Source organism: Grampus griseus (genome assembly GCF_964374135.1).
Source record: "Grampus griseus genome assembly, chromosome: X".
In the NCBI taxonomy this organism is placed as follows: domain Eukaryota; kingdom Metazoa; phylum Chordata; class Mammalia; order Artiodactyla; family Delphinidae; genus Grampus; species Grampus griseus.
In genome coordinates this window covers 16910765-16931610 of record NC_138999.1, presented here as the reverse complement: position 1 = coordinate 16931610, position 20846 = coordinate 16910765, and the positions used below count along the sequence as shown (strand labels likewise).

At 38.5% G+C, this 20846-nt stretch overlaps 1 protein-coding gene across 5 annotated transcripts in view; it reads left to right on the top strand.

Annotated features, from left to right (window-relative positions):
• Positions 1–20846, top strand: part of RPS6KA3 (ribosomal protein S6 kinase A3) — a 110135-nt gene that overhangs the window by 38872 nt on the left and 50417 nt on the right. For 4 of the 5 annotated variants that reach the window (XM_082680774.1, XM_082680777.1, XM_082680776.1 and 1 more), the window contains one exon: positions 17018–17134. In XM_082680774.1, the coding sequence (XP_082536900.1) occupies positions 17018–17134 (117 nt within the window). Of the gene's footprint in view, positions 1–8600; positions 8737–17017; positions 17135–20846 lie in introns of those variants that run through there. The other variant, XM_082680778.1, reaches the window with a different exon arrangement.

The window sequence follows — 20846 nt, the reverse complement described above, 5'->3', positions numbered from 1 at the left end:
GATAAAATGGAGATGACTGTAGATGACTTTGGATGCCAAGTTAAAGAGCAGCACCCCTGTAAAGGTCACAGGCAGGAGTACACCAGCAGTGCCCCATTCTTTTCAAATCTCCTCATGGGCCTTTAGCAGTAGTTTCTTCCAACTTCTATGCATGCCGTAGCTACTGTTCATATAGTAACCCTAAGGCAGCAGTGATTTGTATGACGGCCTTCACAATATCCAGGGAATTTCACCAGTTCCCTGTTCTCTGCTGGTTTCCTCCATTTCTTTGAAGGTTCCCTCAAGCTCCCTTAAAACTTGCATTTGAACATCCAAAATGATACTCATAGCTGTGAGTCCAGCATACACTTGCATAACTCTTTCAGTTATCATGGGTTAAACACAAAATAAACTACAGAAAGAGAAGCCCTGGACTTCCCTGGTAGCGCACTGGTTAAGAATCCGCCTGCCAATGCAGGGGGCATGGGTTCGATCCCTGGTCTGGGAAGATCCCACATGCCGTGGAGCAGCTAAGCCCGTGCGCCACAACTACTGAGCCTGCGCTCTAGAGCCCGCGTGCTGCAACTACTGAGCCCACGTGCCACAACTCCTGAAGCCCGCATGCTCTAAGGCCTGTGTGCCGCAACTACTGAGCCTGTGTGTTCCAACTACTGAAGCCCGCGCACCTACAGCCTGTGCTCCACAACAAGAGAAGCCACCGCAACGAGAAGCCCGCTCACCACAACGAAGAGTAGCCCCTGCTCGCCACAACTAGAGAAAGCCCGTGTGCAGCAGCAAAGACCCAAGGCAGCCAAAAATAAATAAAATTAATAAATAAATTTTTTTAAAAAAGAGAAACCCTAGAGGAGTAGACAATAGACAGCGAAGAACCCACTCAAAACAGGAAAGTACGGTAGAGTGCTTGCTCGTTGGCAGGGAACATTTGTGGAGTGTTACATTAATGACACTGACTAATTGTTTAGAGTATTGTCTGTTTATCTAACTCTCATTAGCTGAGAGTATATTTTAGCACTTAGAGCATATACTTAAATCTACTAGAGAAGGTATGCTCTAGTAGATTTAAGTATATACCACTTAGGAAAATATTTCCGAGAATAAATAGCATTATAATTAACACTGCATGGTCACATTAAATAGAGTGTGTGTATAATAGGCAAAATTTCCAAGCATGTAAGTTTTCCTTTACTACATTTTTGGCCCTCTTTCAGGGCTATTTTTTATTTCTAGTGTCCCTTTTCTCCACCCCTAAGAGCTTTAAAAAAAAAATACCCCCTTTTTTAAAAAAATCGTGGCTTGCCTAACTCATATGATCCCTCTGATCCAAATTTGCTTCTCCTCTGCTGTAGTCTACTTATCACAATACCCATTTGTTCAATTTGACTGATCTAAACCATAATTGGAAAGAAAGAAAATTCATGTAAGTTCTCTTGAAGTATGAATGGTTTATTGAGTCAACCTGAAATACTGGTGTATTGAACGTTGTAACTCCTGTACTTAAATGAGTCTCTTAATTTAACCATTTTAGACAAAAATGACTAAGTAAAAAGAACTCCAGGGCTTCCCTGGTGGCGCAGTGGTTAAGAATCCACCTACCAGTGCAGGGGACACGGGTTCGAGCCCTGGGCCGGGAAGATCCCACATGCTGCGGAGCAACTAAGCCCATGCGCCACAACTACTGAGCCTGCACTCTAGAGCCCATGAGCCACAACTACTGAAGCCCACATGCCACAACTACTGAAGCCTGCGTGCCTAGAGCCCATGGTCCGCAACAAGAGATGCCACCACAATGAGAAGCCCAGACACTGTAATGAAGAGTAGCCCCCACTCGCTGCAACCAGAGAAAGCCTGCATGCAGCAACGAAGACCCAGCACAACCAAAAATAGATAAATAAATAGAAAGAGAGAAAAAAAATTATTAAAAAAAAAAGTTCAGGCTAAGCAGGAAAAAAAATGCGTGAATACAGTGACCAGCAATACCACCTAGGGTGTAGTGCTGCTTACTGCAAGATTCCAGCTGGGACATCGGTGGTGCTGCCCCCTCGCCCTCTCGTCATGCTCAGGGGAGATATTGTGAGTGGAATATAGCATGCTTTCCATTGACACAGGGCCTTAGAAGCAACCCCTCTCAGCGCTCTAGGAAGCCACTACCATTTGGTTCAGGTTGATGATCATAAAACTTATTTCCCATCTCTGATTTAAAACCTTAGAACCATAGCACTTTATAACATTATCTACTGATGGATGTGTGCTACAGAATAATTCTCCTGTACTTAAATGGAAATCCTTAGATATTAAATCCTTTAGTATCTGAAAAATTGATTCATACAAAAAAACTGTATCTGAAGGAATTGGTTAAGAACATGTTAATTTTAAGCTTTTATTATAGCAGTTTATTTTTCTCCAGCAGGGTTCAGCCATCATGGAGTCATGAAGATGGTTGATAATTGGGTTTGACCAAGGTTTGGGTTTCGCCAGACAAATATAATGTATGGTGTAGAAAAAGTGTTCAGAAACTCTGCTATGGACCCTCTATCGAGCTGTCTTCCTTCAGGGTCTTATCAAAAGGTTTAGCACCTCCTGGCTTCTGACCTAAGTCAGCCACTGACCATACATATACATGCTCCTTCCCCAGATAGAATTGCCTGTCTATGCTCCCACCAACATCACAGCCATTTCCACTTCCAAACTGTGGGAACTTGGGCAGCAGGTTCCTTAACTTCTCTCTAAGCCTTAGTTTCTTCATCTGTAGTGTAGATAATAGTATTTACTTATCTCATTGTGGTGAGAGTTAACTGAAGTAATTTCATGTAAAGCATGGTTCTTAGCATATAGTAGTACCTTATATGATATTGTCAGAATTATACTTGAAAGAAAAAATTATTAATAAATGAGAATTCAAATAAAGGAACTAAGGATTCAGTGAAAGAAGCTAGAAAAAGAACTACAAAGTAAACCCATAAAAAGCAAGAGAGGGCTTCCCTGGTGGCGCAGTGGTTGAGAGTCCGCCTGCCGATGCAGGGGACATGGGTTCGTGCCCCGGTCCGGGAAGATCCCACAGGCCGCGGAGGCGGCTGGGCCCGTGAGCCATGGCCGCTGAGCCTGCGCGTCCGGAGCCTGTGCTCCGCAACGGGAGAGGCCACAGCAGTGAGAGGCCCGTGTACCGCAAAAAAAAAAAAAAAAAAAAAAAAGCAAGAGAAAGGATTTAAATTTAAATTCCAAAATCAGTGAATTAGAAAACAGGAAAAATAAAAAAAGCAAATGCACAACATTAGGAAAGCAAAACAGTATATAACCACAGATAGGAAGGAGATTAAAACATCATAATAACTGAAATATTCACAGATGAAATGATATAATGTCTAGGATTTGCTTCAAAATAATTATGAGAGTGGGGGGAAGTGAGTATATGAAGCAAGATTGACCATGAGTTGATAATTGTTATAGTTGAGTGGTGGGTTCATGAGGGTTTGTTATACTATTCAGTCTACTTTTAGATACGCTTGAAATTTTCCTTAAATTTTATTTAAAAAACATAATAGTATACTCAATATATCTCTGTACTGATATGGAAGTCTTGCTGAAATATGTGGTTTTCTAAGAAAATCTAAACGATATTTAGGAAGGAATAGAAAAACTATGACTTTACCAATAGCAAGGGAGAAATTTAAGTTATTAAAGAACGCGTACCGCCACACACATCCCACCACTACTGTGGTCCCCCCACCACTGCAGTGGTCCCCCCACCACTACAGTGCCAGGCCCCAGGCTCCAGTAGGAGAAATCTTGGAAACTTTCAAGAAATAGATTGTCCTAAAGCATAGGAAAAAATTGTATCACCTTCTAGTCCGTTTTATAAAGTTAGCATAGCCCTGAAAATGAAAGTTAACGCAGAAAAGGAAACTGTGCCACTTTATGAATACAGACAGAAAAATCCTTTTAAAAATTTACAAATCAAATACAGGCTTATATTAAAACAATGGAATTTTCCTAGGAATACAAGCATATTAGGACATCTGTTGATATGAGTTATCAAATCAGTAGGTCAAAGGAGAGAAACTAAGTGTATTAATAGATAATAAAAAGACATTTTTTTAAATTGAATATTCATTCTTCTTTTAGTAAAGAGGAAATAGTCTGATATTAACATGATTAAAGTATGTCTAAAACCAAATATTGATATCATATTTGAATAACTTACTGAATATATTCCCAAGTCAGAATCAAGGTAGCATTTATTAGTGTTTGCTTTATGTTCCATAGACTGTGAGAAATTTGAGTTTTATTCTGGGATGGGAAGCCATTGAAGAATGTGAGGGGGGGGTACGACCAAGCCTGATTTCTGTTTTAAAATTATTCTGGCTGCCATGAAGAGAAAGGATTGCACAGGAAAAATTTGGAAGGAGGAAAACCAGTTAGATGGCACTAGATGATAATGGTTTGTACTGACAGTGTCAGAGAAAATAGAAATAGACAGATTTGAGATTTATTTCAGAGATAAAATCAGTAGAATTTATTGATGGATTAAATATGAAGGGAAGGAAGTTAGATTAGAAAGGAAAAAGCCCAAAAGGATTTACAGGTTTGGGAGATTGGTATTGATGCCGCTGCCTAAAACGAGTAAGGTTAGCTTCAAATCCAAATCCAAACTTCTTGATAGTCTGTAAGGCCCTGCTTAATGTGGCCCGAACCTACTTCCCCATTTCCTTCTCTTTCCTTGGTGTTCACCACATTCTAGACACCAAGGTCTTTCCTTTGTGCTTTGAATTCATTAAGCCGATTCCTAATCTCAGGGCGTTCGCATTTGCTGCTCATTCTGTTGGAGGACTCAAGACCATGAGTCAGCGAACTTTGTTTATAAAGGGCTGGGTAGTAAATATTTTAGGCTCTGTGGCAACTACTCAAGTCAGCTGTAGCCATTATGTAGGGAAAAAAACAGCAGGAGCTCTTATGTAAATAGACATGGGCATGACCAGATTTAGCCCTTGACTGGCCCGGCCTGGTTGTAGTTTACCCCTGCCTGAGGTCTTGGTGTGGTTCTCTCATTGTTTTTTAGGTTCTTCCCGGAGGACAACTTGGCAAATATGTTACGATCAAGAAACTTTAAAATGCTGCATACTCTACCTCTAGAAATACAGTGCCACTTCCAGAAATTATTTCTAATAAATTGTGAATGTGCACAAAAGATGGGGACATCCCAGTGATATAGAAGATCAAATACCCAACAATAGGGGATTTATATAGTAGAATGCTCTGCAGTCATTAATAATGCATTGAGGATGGGGCTTCCCTGGTGGCGCAGTGGTTGGGGGTCCGCCTGCCGATGCAGGGGACGCGGGTTCGTGTCCCGGTCCGGGAGGGTCCCACATGCCGCAGAGCGGCTGGGCCCGTGAGCCGTGGCCGCTGGGCCTGCGCGTCCGGGGCCTGTGCTCCGCGGCGGGAGGGGCCGCAGCAGTGAGAGGCCCGCGTGTTGCAAAAAATAAAAATAAAAATAAATAATGCATTGAGGATGATTTAATAATAGAAAATAGGGGTCAGCAAACTATACCTGAGACCTGCCCCCTATTTTTGTAAATGAAGTTTTATTGGAACACAACCTCACCCATTCCTCTTCACGCTGCAGTGGCAGTGTTGACAGAGACCAATATGTCCTGCAAAGTCAAAAACATTTACTTTCTAGCCCTCTACAGAAAAAAAAAGTGATAATATGTGTACTGTGGTCCATGTGTATATGTGCGTATATACAGACAGAGACTAGAAAGCACCAACATAGAGGATTTTTTCCCTCTTTTGTTTTTCTTCTTTTTATTATTTAAGTTTTCTATACTGGACATGCATAGTTTTTATAATAAAATTACTTTTCAAGTAGTAAGGCAAATGATAAAACCAATAAGACACAAAAATGAAAAACTAGCTGAAAATTTAATACGAGAAATTTCAAGATAGTTAAAGTTAGAGGCAGGAAAAAGGTTAGAGGCAGGAAAATATCAACAATAATATCTGGTTTCATGTGCACAACCACACAAGTAGTGTCCATTTCAGATTTCAGTGTATGATACTTAATTGGGCAGCCATTATTTGAGTTCCTCCTATGTGCTGTTTGCCTGTTCTGAAGCTTAATCTGATAGGGACAGTGGGTTGTGCTTAAATACTAATAAATGCCATAAGCAGTGTCCCTTCTGTACTCATACAAAATTGACAAAATATCCAAACATTTCTCGTAGACACTGGGGTTTACTGCCAAAATATTTCTAAGCCTGACAAGACTCCTGGAATACCTCTGATACTTAGACATGGTGTGGATATTTGAGCACACGCAAAAGGAGCACTGAGGCATTTTTCAGTGTTTCAACTGCTTATAATGAGATATGGGTTCGTTCTGGTTCGGAGATAGCTAACACCCAAGTAAAGCAGTTGCTCGGTGATATCTTGTATATAAGGGATTCTAATCGTGTGAGCTAGTCTTTTAACTTTATGGTACTTTTTGACATAGAGGAGTTTTTGAATTTTATAATCAAATCTATATCAATGTTTTCCTTTATGGCTTACATTTTCTAAACAGGTAGCCAAATATCCTAACATCTCCCTCAGATGTAAAGTGTCACATTCTTTTCTGTCACTCTGCTTTTATACAGCAGTACCATGCTGTTTTAATTAAGGTATCATTTCAACTGAGGGAGACTTAGTTCAGACTTTGATATCTGAAATATTGCTTCATTTTTTAGGGGTAGTATTAAAAAGCATAACTCACAGCAAAATGTGAATTGTTAACCTGAGCATCACTAGTCATTAAAGCCAATTTAGACTAATCCTTCAAATTCAGAAAAGGTTATTTAGTTGCTTCTGTTCTTAAGTATTACTTGAGTAAAATTGATGACTGCTCTGTACAGAGACACTCCTGTTTTATTTTGTACCCCTTAATTGGTTCTATAGTAACCATGATGTTTGCCTCTTCTTGACAGTCTTTTTTTTTAATAAATTTATTTATTTGTTTGTTTATTTATTTATTGGCTGCATTGGGTCTTCGTAGCTGTGTGCAGGCTTTCAGTAGTTGCGGCAAGCGGGGGCTACTCTTCCTGGTGGTGTGCGGGCTTCTCATTGCGGTGGCTTCCCTTGTTGCGGAGCATGGGCTGTAGGCGCACGGGCTTCCGTAGTTGTGGCACATCGGCTCAGCATTTGTGGCTCACGGGCTCTAGAGTGTAGGCTCAGTAGTTGTGGTGCATGGGCTTAGTTGCTCCACGGCATGTGCGATCTTCCCGGCCCAGGGGTCAAACCTGTGTCCCCTGCATTGGCAAGTGGATTCTTAACCACTGTGCCACCAGGGAAGTCCCAAGCAGGTTTTTTTTTTTATTCTTCAACTTGCATTAGGTCATTTATAGAACATTGCCATAAAAATTTGATCTAGGAGGAAGAGCCCTGGCCTTTCACATGGTACCTGTAGCACCTAATGGACCCTCTAATGTTTGCTCAATACAGGACAGCAGCACTGAGCTTCCATGATAGATAGCTCTGTCATCAAATATGTCCCTGCCTTGATCATAGTTCCTTCAAGCTTGGAGCAAGCTTGGTGATTTTTAGAGGATCTTCAGGTTTTGAAAATTCAGTGATTTTATTAAATTTGTATAGGGTATGTAGATTAACATTTGAGGTTTTTATTGGTTCCACATAGATTGTGTACATTAAGTAAAGTATTTTCCCACAGCTCTCGATGCTTCTGTCCTTTGGTTTTGTTTAAATGCCGCTATCTCGGTGATCATGTTCTGAATACTGGCATACTTTCAAAAATATTTCCCAAAGCAAAAATACGTTAGAATAACTTCTGGAAGCTATTAGAGGGTGAAATGGAGTAAGGGATTGTCTGGTAGCTTGACCCCTCCTTCTTTTCCAGGTTGACTTCTTCAGTAAATGTTCCTTTTGCTCACTAATAGCCCAGGGAGTGGACTTTTTTTTAATTTAGATTTTATCAGCTAGGAATGTGAGTTTTAACTGTGGGCCTTGACGTCTTTAACCTGGTTGATAATTGATGTTTATAACCATTGTGAATTTATATGTAATTCACTTTCATTGAAGACAGGAAGAATTTGTCCTTACATCACAATCAAAAAGCTTCTTGTAGTCATTTTCTTCCCATAGTTCGGAAACTCTTCCTCATTGACAGGGAACACCCATGACATGTCTATATATAACCTTAAAATAGTCTTGAAACTGTCCTTTGGAGTGTGTGTATAAACATTACGAAGGGTAAAATTTCACATGAGAATTGATGACTTGTTATTTTAATTGTGCTGACTAGTTTCAGTTGCTTTTAAAGTGTCGTATAGTTAAGAAATACCAGCATATCTCAGGATTCTGAAGTAAAATAATGTTCGTTTCACGGGTTGTGAAAATTGTCTGGATTTCTGGGAACCAGGAGTACGAACATTTCAACAGGATTTTGCTATCAGCAAATCTGTTTTGGTTTCCTGTTCTGGCCTCTCTACCTATCAGCTACATTAGTGCCCTCGCCATTACATTTCTCCTTTCTTTTACCACAGGAAAATTGTCAGGCCTCTTTCTCTAGCATTTCAGGACCCGCCTGACAGGAAATTTTCTAATTGCCGGAACAGCTGGTAGGGGAAAACTTTGCAGGGGCTTGGCCTTCCCTTTCTAACTTAAGTTTTACCGTTAGAAATTCTTTATCACCATCATGGTTTCATAGCCATGTTTAAATTTCTGTCTTTTCGTGTTCGCTCTATACAGGTAAGCTTTGTTCAACTTCTTTAGAGACTAAAAATGTTTCGGTTAGAGCTAAGTATAATTATACTAATTAAACAATTATTTCACTTTAATGTTCTTTTAAGAAGCTTTTCAAAATTCAAAACCAGTTCTTATAGAACATTTAAAGAATAATATTTCTATTTACTAAAATTAAGCCAGCTATTTGTATTATATATTTCAACTCTGTATATTTTGTAAACTTATTTTACATTGCCTTTTTAGTGCTAAAGTAATTTTTAATCTTGTTAGTGTTTGTAATTTTGTATAATAAAACAGATGACTGTAACTCTCAGTATTGAACTAGGCGTGAACAAAATTGTGAACCTGCTAATATTTAGGAGATTACTATGTAATAATAATGTAAGTAACATTTTGATGAGTAGGAGAATGTGTTATTTTAAACAGTCAAGAATTTAAAAACAGATTTTTGTTGAAATTGGTTCTTTAAAAACTTTGACGTTTTTAATCAATTATATTTAGCTTTAAGCAAGTAATTTTATCTTACAGTAGGCACACTTTTCAAAGCATAACTTTGTTAAAATGTGCTTAGTGAATGAGAATTTGTATTGTATTTAATCTAAAATCCTGCCAAAATCAACTTGATATTTTGCCATGAGAATTGTGCTATCCTGCTGCTCTTTAAAGAGAATTAAATTTGTTGATCGGGATTCCCAATTGGGAGAAAACTCAGTGCTCTTTCCAGCAGTTATTGAAAATATTAGTCTGGAGAACCAGCAATGCTGTTTTCTCAAACATAGATTCAAGAAGCTGGCCTAGAATACTCTCTTAAAGAATTTGGCTAAATGAAAAATTCTGAATGTATTATTCATTAGCAAATCAAGTAAATCGGATTTGGTCAAATTGTAATCTAGAATAAATTAAAATGTGGTTTCTCACCATAGCTTGAATGACAAGACTAATTTTGTGTCACAGCCAAATAATTTTTATGTATCTTGATCATCAAAAAAAAATTAACATATCTTTTTCAAATTAAAAAAAGTATATTATTGAACTATAATTATCTATATAGAAAGCGATGCTTTATTCATTTTACTTTTGGATTATATTTAAGAGGTAAATAAAATCTTATAATTTCATTTGTCGGGTCTTTTTTTTATGATAGGCCAAAAAATGGTTACGTATCTATGAGTAGAAAATACTTATTTATTGGCTTTTACTAAGGAATATTTAAATATTTTATTTTGAGCTTCAACAATATTTTCTGACATTAAAAACAATTTAAAAAATACAAATGCCTTAAGAACACACTTCCTGACTCAAGGGAGGGGAGGAAAAAGGAAATTATGTATACAAGGCAGGGCATAATGCCAAATGTTGAATCATTCTTTAAAATCAGTTAATGTCACCCAGTTTGTTTTCTTGATATTTGCATGTTACAGTATTAGGTTTTATATAACTCAGGTAAGCAGTGTCTGTTTCAGTCCCTTTTCTTTAATCCTTTTAAAAAACATTTTAAGAACAAAATTTTATATTTTCCCTTTCAACTTGAAAAGGAAACATTGAGTTAATTTTTTCCCGTTAATTTTTTCCCAGTAAGGGGTGAACCTCAAAGACCATTTAAGATGGAACCTATCAACCTTTTGTTGGTCCTGGGAAACAAATGAGGTGGCTTTCTCTGTGACTGGAGGAACAACAAAAGATCCACCTGTCCATGAATTTTCTTCTGCCATTTTTCTGTGATGTTTAAAATGATACTCTTTACAAATTCCTAAAATTATAGGGTTTTTTTGTTTTTCTGTTTTTTAATTTTTGGCTATGTTGGGTCTTCGTTGCTGCACACGGGCTTTCTGTAGTTGCGGCGAGCGGGGGCTACTCTTCGTTGCGGTGCACGGGCTTCTCATTGCGGTGGCTTCTTTTGTTGCGGAGCATGGGCTCTAGGTGCGCGGGCTTCAGTAGTTGTGGCACACGGGCTCAGTAGTTGTGGCTCGCGGGCTCTAGAGCGCAGGCTCAGTAGTTGTGGTGCATGGGCTTAGTTGCTCCGCGGCATGTGGGATCTTCCCAGAGCAGGGATTGAACCCGTGTCCCCTGCATTGACAGGCAGATTCTTAATCACTGCACCACCAGGGAAGTCCCATAGATATTTTTTAACTGAACTGACTTTGTTTTATCTATCAGGGTCATATCTCAACAAGTATTTTCCCAATAGTACATCTTTGAAGCCCTAGGTAAATTCCTAGAGAGCAGATACTCTTCTGTATCGTAGTTTTGCTAATACCTAGTGCAGTACCTGGCCCATAATCTGAATTGCCTTCTAACAAAAAGGAAAGAGCCTAAGAGAATATGTCATAGATCAGAAACACTTCCATCAGGACCAGGCAGTCAGGAAGAAGCAAAAGTACAAGAGCCTTATTATTATTATTATTATTAGGTCTCTCCCCAAAACAGCAAAGATTTTGGTCTGTTTCATTTATTGTATATCTCAGACAGCTAGAAGAGTGCCTGGCATGTATTAGGTGTTCAATAAATAAATGTTTAAATAGATGAACGAATGAATTCCCATTCATAGCTTGAGAGTATTGAACACCTCTGAGTTTGGTAACTGTGAGTACCAAATGTCTGAAAGTGCTGGGAATGTAGATGAAGGGAACAGGGTTGTGATGTAGACCAGCTGGCAGCTTCACAATTTTGCCTACAGGTAGACCTTTATCTAGCAAATAAACGTAGACTTTGTAAAAATAAAAACATGGAATTTTTTATAACTTTTAAAAATACACAAAGTAAGTTTTTGTGGTAATGACTGGGCAGGTATCCATGTATCGGTTCAAGTACAATTGTGCCAGAAAATGTAAAAATGTTAGCTTCACAGAGTAATTATAATGGATATAACTTACATCTCTGCTCTACTTCATTGATAAAATTCTTTTTCCATAAAATTACAGTTGCTTCACTGTATACTTACAGTCAAAAACACAACTTTACAAACTATCAAACTGTAGTTCTGTGTTGTCATGTGACAGATTTATTTCAGTAACAGGTGATTTAGTGACCTAAGGTAGGTTTGTCACATGCAAATATCAGTCTGTCCTTGGTTATCAATGTCTTCAGAAATTTGATATCCCTCTCTGCATCCATCTCATTGGATTCCAGGTATGAGCTAGAAGGGCACATTGTTGCTTTCCTTTCTGTTGTCCAAGATTGCCCAAGCATTAGTATTATGTCCTAATTGAACCTCAAATTCATTTCGAAAATATTCATGGTCCCATAACTTGGAAAGACTGGTGACATAAAGCACAATTTGGGGATCAAGATACCAACCAAGCATATTGTGCCTATTATGCTACTGTGACTTCACATATACATAAAAGTAGATAGAAAATGGCTTGCTGATATGATTAGTAAAAATTTCAACTGGGAAGGAGCAGAAAAATGTGTTGGGGATAGTTTTTGCAAGTTTTTGCAACTTGGGCCATAGGCATTGATCTTTTCTCTCCACCCCCAAGAACATTTTTTGTATCCTCTGCATCCCAATTTAGAAAAAAGATTTTTAAAAGTCTAGTTACTATCCTCAAGGAGGTTTGGAATGATTGCATCCATTTTGGGGAGGAAGAGGTAGGGAGTGGAGGAAGGTGCTATTTAAAAAAAGAAAGAAATATTGAGAAAAGAAGCACTTGAAGATTTATTTTAAAATAAGATTTGCCAGGATAAAAAATTCAGTATGGGGGTGGGAAAATAAAGTCAAGGATGTCTCTCAGAAAAGAGACAGAAAATAGGAGGAAAAAAGATGAAAATTAAATTCCAGGCATACAGTATCCAGCTAATAGAGTTGTTGCAAAAAGAGAAACCCTGAAGAGTGGATGGAAGGAAATTATCAAAGAAATGTCAGAATTCCCCCAGAGGTAAAGAATTCACGTCTTTAGATTATAAAGGTTCACCAAGCATCTAGCATTCTGAAGGAAAGGAGACCATATTTATCTCACTTAGTGTGGAATTTCAGAAATACAAGGACAGAAAATTCTTAAAGTTTCCAGAAAGAAAAACCAGGTCACGTACCAAAAAGTGTATATCAGGCTAGCATCATCCAGCTCATCAGCAGTGCTGACTGCTAGAAGACAGTGGACGAATGGCGCCAACATTCTTGAGCAAGATTATTTTTATTCTAGAATTTGGTAGCAAGCCAAATTATACAAATGTGAAGACAAAATAGAGACATTTTCAGATGTGCAAGATCCAGAAAGTTTTCTTCCACATCACCTTTCTTTGGAAGTTACAAGGGAGTAGTCTAAGAAAGAGAGAGACATGGGAAACTGAAAATAGTGGATTCAACCAGGAAAGCACTGAAGATATATCCCGAGATAATATCTACGCAGCAAGGCCTAGAGAACAACCCATCCTGATGGGAGGGTAAGAGAGGGCTCTCAGAAGAATGGAAAGTATGGTAAAAATCTAAGACTTAAAGTCCCCTCGGATTGTCCCACAAGTCACTGTTAGGGGCCCATATGAAAGGAAATTTAATACACTTCCTAGCCTGCGTTTGAGCAATATATTGTCATGAAAATGCTGCTGCTTATATAGGCTTTCAGCTTTGAGAATCAAGCTGTAGTGAGAGCATGAAGGATTTGGTTGTGGTTACAGGAGAGAATGTTAATTTTCTTAATATTAATAACCTTAAATATTAATAAAAATAAGCTATTAGCAGGTGGGGGGAAGTTTGAGGGAAAGAATGTGTGGGCACTATTACCCTCCTTTTACAAAGTGAAGAATTAGGATTCTGTCTAAAACTTATAGAAAAAACAAGAAGTTTATGTGAAATTAATATAATTATCAAACAGTGGGGAGGAAGGTGATGGATGGAAGGGGCATAATATAAGTAAGTCCCTCATCTTTCTTATTTTTAAATCAATAGGTATTGTCTTAAAGTTAATAAACTAAGAAATGATCAAAGTAAGTGCAGAAAGAATTAAAATTTTTTTAAAACTTAGGTATGGGGGTGAGAAGAGACTTGCTTTTCACCATAAGCTATTCTACCACTATTTGATTTGTTACCCATGTGCATATATTACTTTGACTTTAAAAACAAAAAATTTAGGGAACAGGAAATAACCCAAGTTGACAGAAGGCTACGTGTAAGGGAATGTTGGGAAATAATACCAGAAAAGCAGGTTGAGACCATATTGTAGAAGGCCTCCAATGCCAAGGTAAAGCAGTGCATTTAATTTGGAAAAACTTGGAGGAGTTTTTGAGCAGTCTGGGCATGTAACTGGAGCTGTCTACTTTCAGAAAATGAATTTGTCAGGAGGATGGATTGGAGTGGCAGTGGCAGAAAGGGGCATTAGGAGTGACCAAGCTAGTTTCAATTTCCTACAGGAAAGGTAACGAAGGATTACAGCAGGACGATGTTACTGGAAATAGAATGAAAGGTATTCCCAGAACCAAGCTTGATACATAATAGGTGCTTAAGTGTGTTTATTGAATGAAGGGATCAAAGGGAGACTCTACATTTTTTAGTAATTTTTTGACATGGAAGGAAGGATAGTCATCAAAGATGAAATCTTTCTTGAATAGTAACTGCTGTTTATTTTGAGATCCATGGCCTGATTGTAGCTCACACTGTGAGAGTAAGGCTTGATGCTGTATGCCTGTGACAAAATGCAGAACGGTTATAATTCAGTAGTCCTTCCTTGCCTATGTTGCATCTTTATTTGTGACAGACAATTGTAGTAGGTATTTGCTATGAAATATAAGATGAAATAATGTTGCAGCCTAATGAATTACATCCCACTTAACCCAAGAAAGAAAAGTGGTAAAATATATAGAACATTACAGGGTATAGTTCTTCACAGCGTCATGATATAAGGGCGTAAATAGCCGTTAGATTTCAGTTAGGCTCTTGAACAGTTCGTTTTTCCCACAGGAGGCACACTGGCACATGCTGGAATCCAACCCATGAACTTAGCCTCATGAGTTCAAGTCTGTTATCAATTAGTCTTCAAAGTTTGATGTGACAGCACTTTAGGGTACAGAAAAGAAAGAGGAGAACTTCTTTATAGTTTCATTTCCATGTATAATGTATGTAATTTAGTAATACAAAAAGTATATAATTTATAAGTATATATATAATTTAGTAATACAAAAAGTATATATAAGCCAATAAGTATACAAATATTGGGTATATGCTATTTTTTTTTATTAATAATGGTGTACTACCAAAAGTTCAGAGACCACTTCACTAATCAGTTTAGCTAACTGACCGAAGAGATACAGACCAGTTACAAAGGCCAGGGGAATAAGTCTGTATGTTACTGTCATTGATCTTGGATGGGGAACCACCAAGAGCCTCATGACAGTCTCAATGTGGTGTAATGCTAAGATCCTTGTTTTAGAAGTTGTTAGAAGTCAGAAAACCTGGAATTGGGCCCTAAGTCTGCCAGTTACTAGTTTGTGATCTTTACTTGATCTCTTTAAACTTCAGACTGTAGAATATTCAGACCATTTTACCTTTAAAATTTCTAATGGTGAATGGGGGAGTCTGTAGAGAGTTCTGAAATGTTTTTGCTTGCTTTGGGGTATACTCTGTGTTATCATTAGCCCTCTCTAATACTGATATGTAGTCAAAGATTTGCATGAAGCATAAATAGAAAAGGTGAAAAAACACCTAACCCGGGCTTGATACATGTTAGGTATTTAATAAATAGTTGCTGGATTTTAATCTGAATCTTTCTTACTTAATCAATCCCACATATACATTGTTCTTTGAAATTTTTTTTTTTAGAGAATTTGGTAATTTGCTTCCTTTCTTTCCTAATGCGCCTAGGAACAGCTATCACTCTCAAGACCTTGTACACATTGGTCTCATTTGGAGAGAAGGGGTGCCCAGGAAGGAGTCAGCTAATGTTTGATTCTACCCTAATGCCTATTGCATAGGATCATTGTGAGAATTAAATGAGATAATGCATATGGAATTACAAAATAAAAGACTAAACCATATTAGGGGATTGTTTTATTATTGTTGTCAAAGTTCCAGGAAAGTCCAAAATGATTAAGCTGCCTTAGTAGAACATTCTACAAACTACAGCTTCTGTCTTACAGAGTAAATTGGTGGGCCTGGATTTCTTTTCTGTTCTCTTATAGGAGCTTTTTTTCCTTTTACTACTCATTTTCAAAAGCTACCACATTAGGATATCCTTGGTATATCTTTTTGAGAAATCTTTGTAATTCCTTATATTGCCAGCCTTCTGTGTCTCAGAGAATGTTATTTGAGTTCAAGCATTTATATGGAATACAATGGTAATAAAAATAATGAATTATTTATGTTTGTATAACACATTTAGATTCTACTCATAGTACGTATGCACTAGAAAAAACATTATAGGCAAAAAAAAAAGAAAAGATAGTCTTTGACAGGCTTATGTTTCTTGTTTTGTTGGGTTTTGTTTTATTGTCGTAGTTTTGGGCTGATAAAGTACATGTCTTGATTATTGAATAAATAAGGTGTACTTAATCTGCTGATCTCAGGGTAATAAAGTAATTGAAATTCTATGTTTACTTACATGTATTTTCAACCTTTCTCTTCTGACACCTTCTCTCAGGTATAGTAAAGCATCCACATTCTTTAAGTATCCTTCTCTTAACTCTAAGACCTTCTACTTTTCCATCATGCTGAACATGTTTTTTCTGTCTAATCCTCCATCCAAATGTTAAATCTTTTTTGATTTTGTGTTTTAGAGTTATTCCTTTCTCCCATCTCAGATCTCAGGTAGTCCTAGAAACAGAAAGTAACTTAGATATTTCAAACACAGTAAACTTCAGCAGGCTAATTCAAACGGCCTTGCTGAGGGTAGAAATCTCCACGTTGACCCTGGAATATTTTTCAACCCCTCTCCCCAATAATCAGGTTTTGTTGTGTATAGTGTTGGTTCTACCTAATACAATCACATATCAGAGCACACCAGATTACTCTGATCTGTTTTCAGACTTCTTTACACACTCTGCCCTCACCCCATGAAACTAATCATTCTGATTATCTCCAATAGGAAGAGTGAAGACTTGAAAGTATTCAGAACTAATGTTATGTAGAGGTTAAACTGGCCTATGTGGTTGGCTGGTATTATTCTTTCTCTGGCATTTAACTTGAAAGTATATTTGCTTGTCATGTGTTCTCTTTTTACTTGGTGGGTCAGTAAAGGTGGTTTGTGTATGTTAATTTGAGGATTTCTAATATGATACAATAAATTTACATTGCTTGATTTACAGCCAGAGGAAGTAGCTCTAACTCTGTTTTATCCCCTTATATTTGCATCAACAGGAAGAAGGCAGTATCAAAGAAATTGCAATCACACATCATGTAAAGGAAGGACATGAAAAGGCAGATCCTTCCCAGTTTGAACTTTTAAAAGTACTAGGGCAGGGATCATTTGGAAAGGTAAGCCATGAATATGTGCTTTTTAAAAAGTTGCTTTTTGGAATTCATATATATTTCATACAAATGGGGAACAGAAATATTTTATGAAATACTACTGATCTCCCTACAATGCAGTATTTTCTGTGTTTTTACAATTCTCACTATCAATAAGTGTGACAAAGTGAATAAAGTCATTCAGAAGTACAATGGGAACTTTCATAACTTGGCAGTGTTCACTTCATATTCATTTTATCTTCAAGACTATATGACGTCTCTAATGGCACTTCTTTTTTTTTTTTTTTTTTTTTTTTTTTTTTGCGGTACGCGTGCCTCTCACTGTTTTGGCCTCTCCCGTTGCGGAGCACAGGCTCCGGGCACGCAGGCTCAGCGGCCATGGCTCACGGGCCCAGCCGCTCCGCGGCATGTGGGATCTTCCCGGACCGGGGCACGAACCCGTGTCCCCTGCATTGGCAGGTGGACTCTCAACCACTGCGCCACCAGGGAAGCCCTAATTGCACTTCCTGAATGATTAAAAAATCACAAAATGTTCCCGTGACACACTGGCCTCTTTTTGAGTCTTCATGTAGAATCGGAAGGTGATCTTACAATACATTATAACAGTGCATCTCAATCTTTCCTCCAGAGTACCCCTAATACCAGCAGAAAGCAAATAGGTACTCCCAAGGAAATAGGGTGGGGGGTTACCACTACATGTACGAAATTTGGGGGACTTATAGCTTGTCTTTAAAATGAACTCAAAGGCTGCATTCTATTCAGTGATATCTGTGTCTGGTTTTTGTTTTTTTTTAATTAATTAATTTATTTATTTATGGCTGTGTTGGGTCTTCGTTTCTGTGCGAGGACTTTCTCTAGTTGCGGCGAGCGGGGGCCTCTCACTGTCGCAGCCTCTCTTGTTGCGGAGCACAGGCTCCAGATGCTCAGGCTCAGTAGTTGTGGCTCATGGGCCCAATTGCTCCCTGGCGTGTGGGATCCTCCCAGACCAGGGCTCGAACCCGTGTCCCCTGCATTGGCAGACAGATTCTCAACCACTGCGCCACAAGGGAAGCCCCTCTGTGTCTGTTTTTAATATCCAAAAATATTTCTCAACTATTTCCCAAATCCACCAACTAAAATTGCAACATCTTTATCATTTTTCAAGTATTCCTTGTCCCCCTGCTGCATACCTCAGGAGCGCTTCCTGTACTCCATTTTGAGAAGTACAGCATTATAATCACTACTACTTGATCTATCTAGTCCATTTCTCAGCAAGAGGAACGTTCTGAGATTGCATTCAGCTTTCACAGTGCAGTGCTTCCTTGCCACCTCTCTGTGAGGAAGCATTTGAAGATAGACTTTGCAAGCTTCAAAACAACACCCGTTTTGCTCTCTTGTGTATTTTAACGGGACTGTTTAGCAATTCTTGGCTAACATAGGTAATCTGTTACAGCTGTTAACCTCTTTCAAGCCCAAAGTGATATTTTTAATCCAGATATAGATTAAGTAGCCAAAAGAAGATAATGGTTGCAAGTTTGAGCTCTAGGTCAGCCAGACGTGGATTCTAGTTTTGTTTCGTTTTTTCTGCTTAATTGCTATGTGCACTTGAGCAAGTTACTTAACCTCTTGGAGCCCCATTTTCCTCTTCTAGGCAGTCATTAGGTATTGAAGTTCTCAAGGTTCCATTCTAGGCTCCCTTCTCACTCTATACTCCCTACTAATTAATTTCTTTATGCCCACTATCTTAATAAAACCCACATACAGCTGATGTAACAGATTTATATCTCCAATCTAGATTGTGACTCTAAACTCTGAACTGTATGTACAGCTACTTATTTTTTCCTCTTTGCATGCCCCAAAGTCAGTTTAAACTCAACATATCTAAGACCAAACTCATGATTTTCCCCTAACCCCCAAACCTCTATTTCATTTTTCTCTATTACTATGAATGACTTCTGGTTAAGCAAGCCAGAAACTTGAGAGGCATTCTTGACATATCCTTCTAGTCCCCGCCCTTCCCTCTCCCCCCACCCCCACCAATCTGATCCATTGACAAGTTATGCTGATTTAGTGAAGATTTCTCAAATCATGCCTGTTCTCTCCTTCTCCCTGCCACTTCTCCAGTCTGTGCCACCACCATTTCTCCCTGGCCTATTGAAGGAGGCTCCTACCTTGGGCTTCCCAAATTTATTTTTGCCTCAAGCCTTTATTTATCAATACATGACAGCCAACAAGAGCTAGTCTTATACTCCATCCACTTAACCCTTTAGAGGCCTCCCTTTGCTTTTAGGAGAAAGACAAATTCTTAAGATGGCTGAGGAGCCCCTCAGTCTGCCCCCTAGCTACCTCATCAACATCAGTTTATATACTTTTCACTGCCTGTGTTCTGGCCACATTGGCCTTCTTTTTTAATCCATAAGCAAAAGCCTTTTGCACATGCTGTTCCCTCTGCCTGAAAAACACTGCCCCACCCCCATCCCTTCCTCCTCTGGTTGGCTCCTCTTAAGCTTAGGATCTCAAAGAAGTCTTCCCAGCCATCCTGACCTAGGTCATATTTGTCTATTTTTACATTCTCAGAACATTACATACCTCATCTTCACAGCACTAACCTCAGTTGCAGTTTTTTGTTTGTGTAATTATTTGTTTATTGGCTGTCTCCCCCACTAGACTATATGTTCCATGAGTGCAGGGGCCATGTATGCCTTGAACCATGTCTCAGCATGGAACCAGTAGCACGGTACCTAACATATAGTTCTGGAAAGAATTAATGAGTAAATAATAGTCCTGCCCTCATAGGGTAGTAGTAAGAATTAAATGATATAAGGCCAAGCACATAATATCTGCTATGAGATTGTATTATCATGCAATTTATTATGGATAAACCAAAATAGATGGATTTATTTCTACACATTATATTTTCAGGGAACATAATATTGAAGTTTCCAGGAGTTAGCATGCTTCTCCCTTTATTTCTTTAAAAGTAACTTAAATACCTTACTATAAATAGCAAACATTAAAAATAGGGCGTCTCCTTTCTTACTCATCCTCAAAAGCCAGTCTCAGCCAAGGAAACAGGGATGACCTGTCACAGCCTAGAATAGCTTCATGAGGGATTCGAAAAGTCAGAAGTGCTGGTGGGGGAAGATCTGATGGCATCTGGGACTGCTGCTGCTCCTGCTGCGCTTGACTGGTGACCAGCCAGAGGCAACAGATTGAGTGCCCTGAGCAGAAGCACAGAACTGGGTGGCTGGCCCGATTCTTATCCCAATACCTCCACTGTGACACTGCGTTAATTATTTAACATCTCAAAGCCCTAGCTATAAAATAGGCATTGCTTAGTAGGCCTGCCTCCCAAAATTATCATGATGGTGCATTACAAATGCTTGTGAAGGTCCTTTGCAAAAACTAAGATGTGCTGAAAAGTATCAAGAGGGTGCTTTCAAAGTAGGGTGAAGAAAGTTTGAACCCATGAGGAGAATTTTTCTTGTAGAATAGTATGAAGAAGCTTGATTAGGGAATCTTAAGAATGAATGAATAATAAATATCAGGTAAATCCTAATTATCCCCACCTAGTTAGAATTTATTTCAGTTCAAAAATATTCATAATCTCTGATTGCCTTTAATTTTTAAACATCATTCCATCTTAGGAACAACCCTGATTGAGAATACACTTTTCGCTCCCTAGGTTGGCTCACTGCTAACTGGCTAAAAGGAAGTTTCACCATGGGCCACGGTGAAG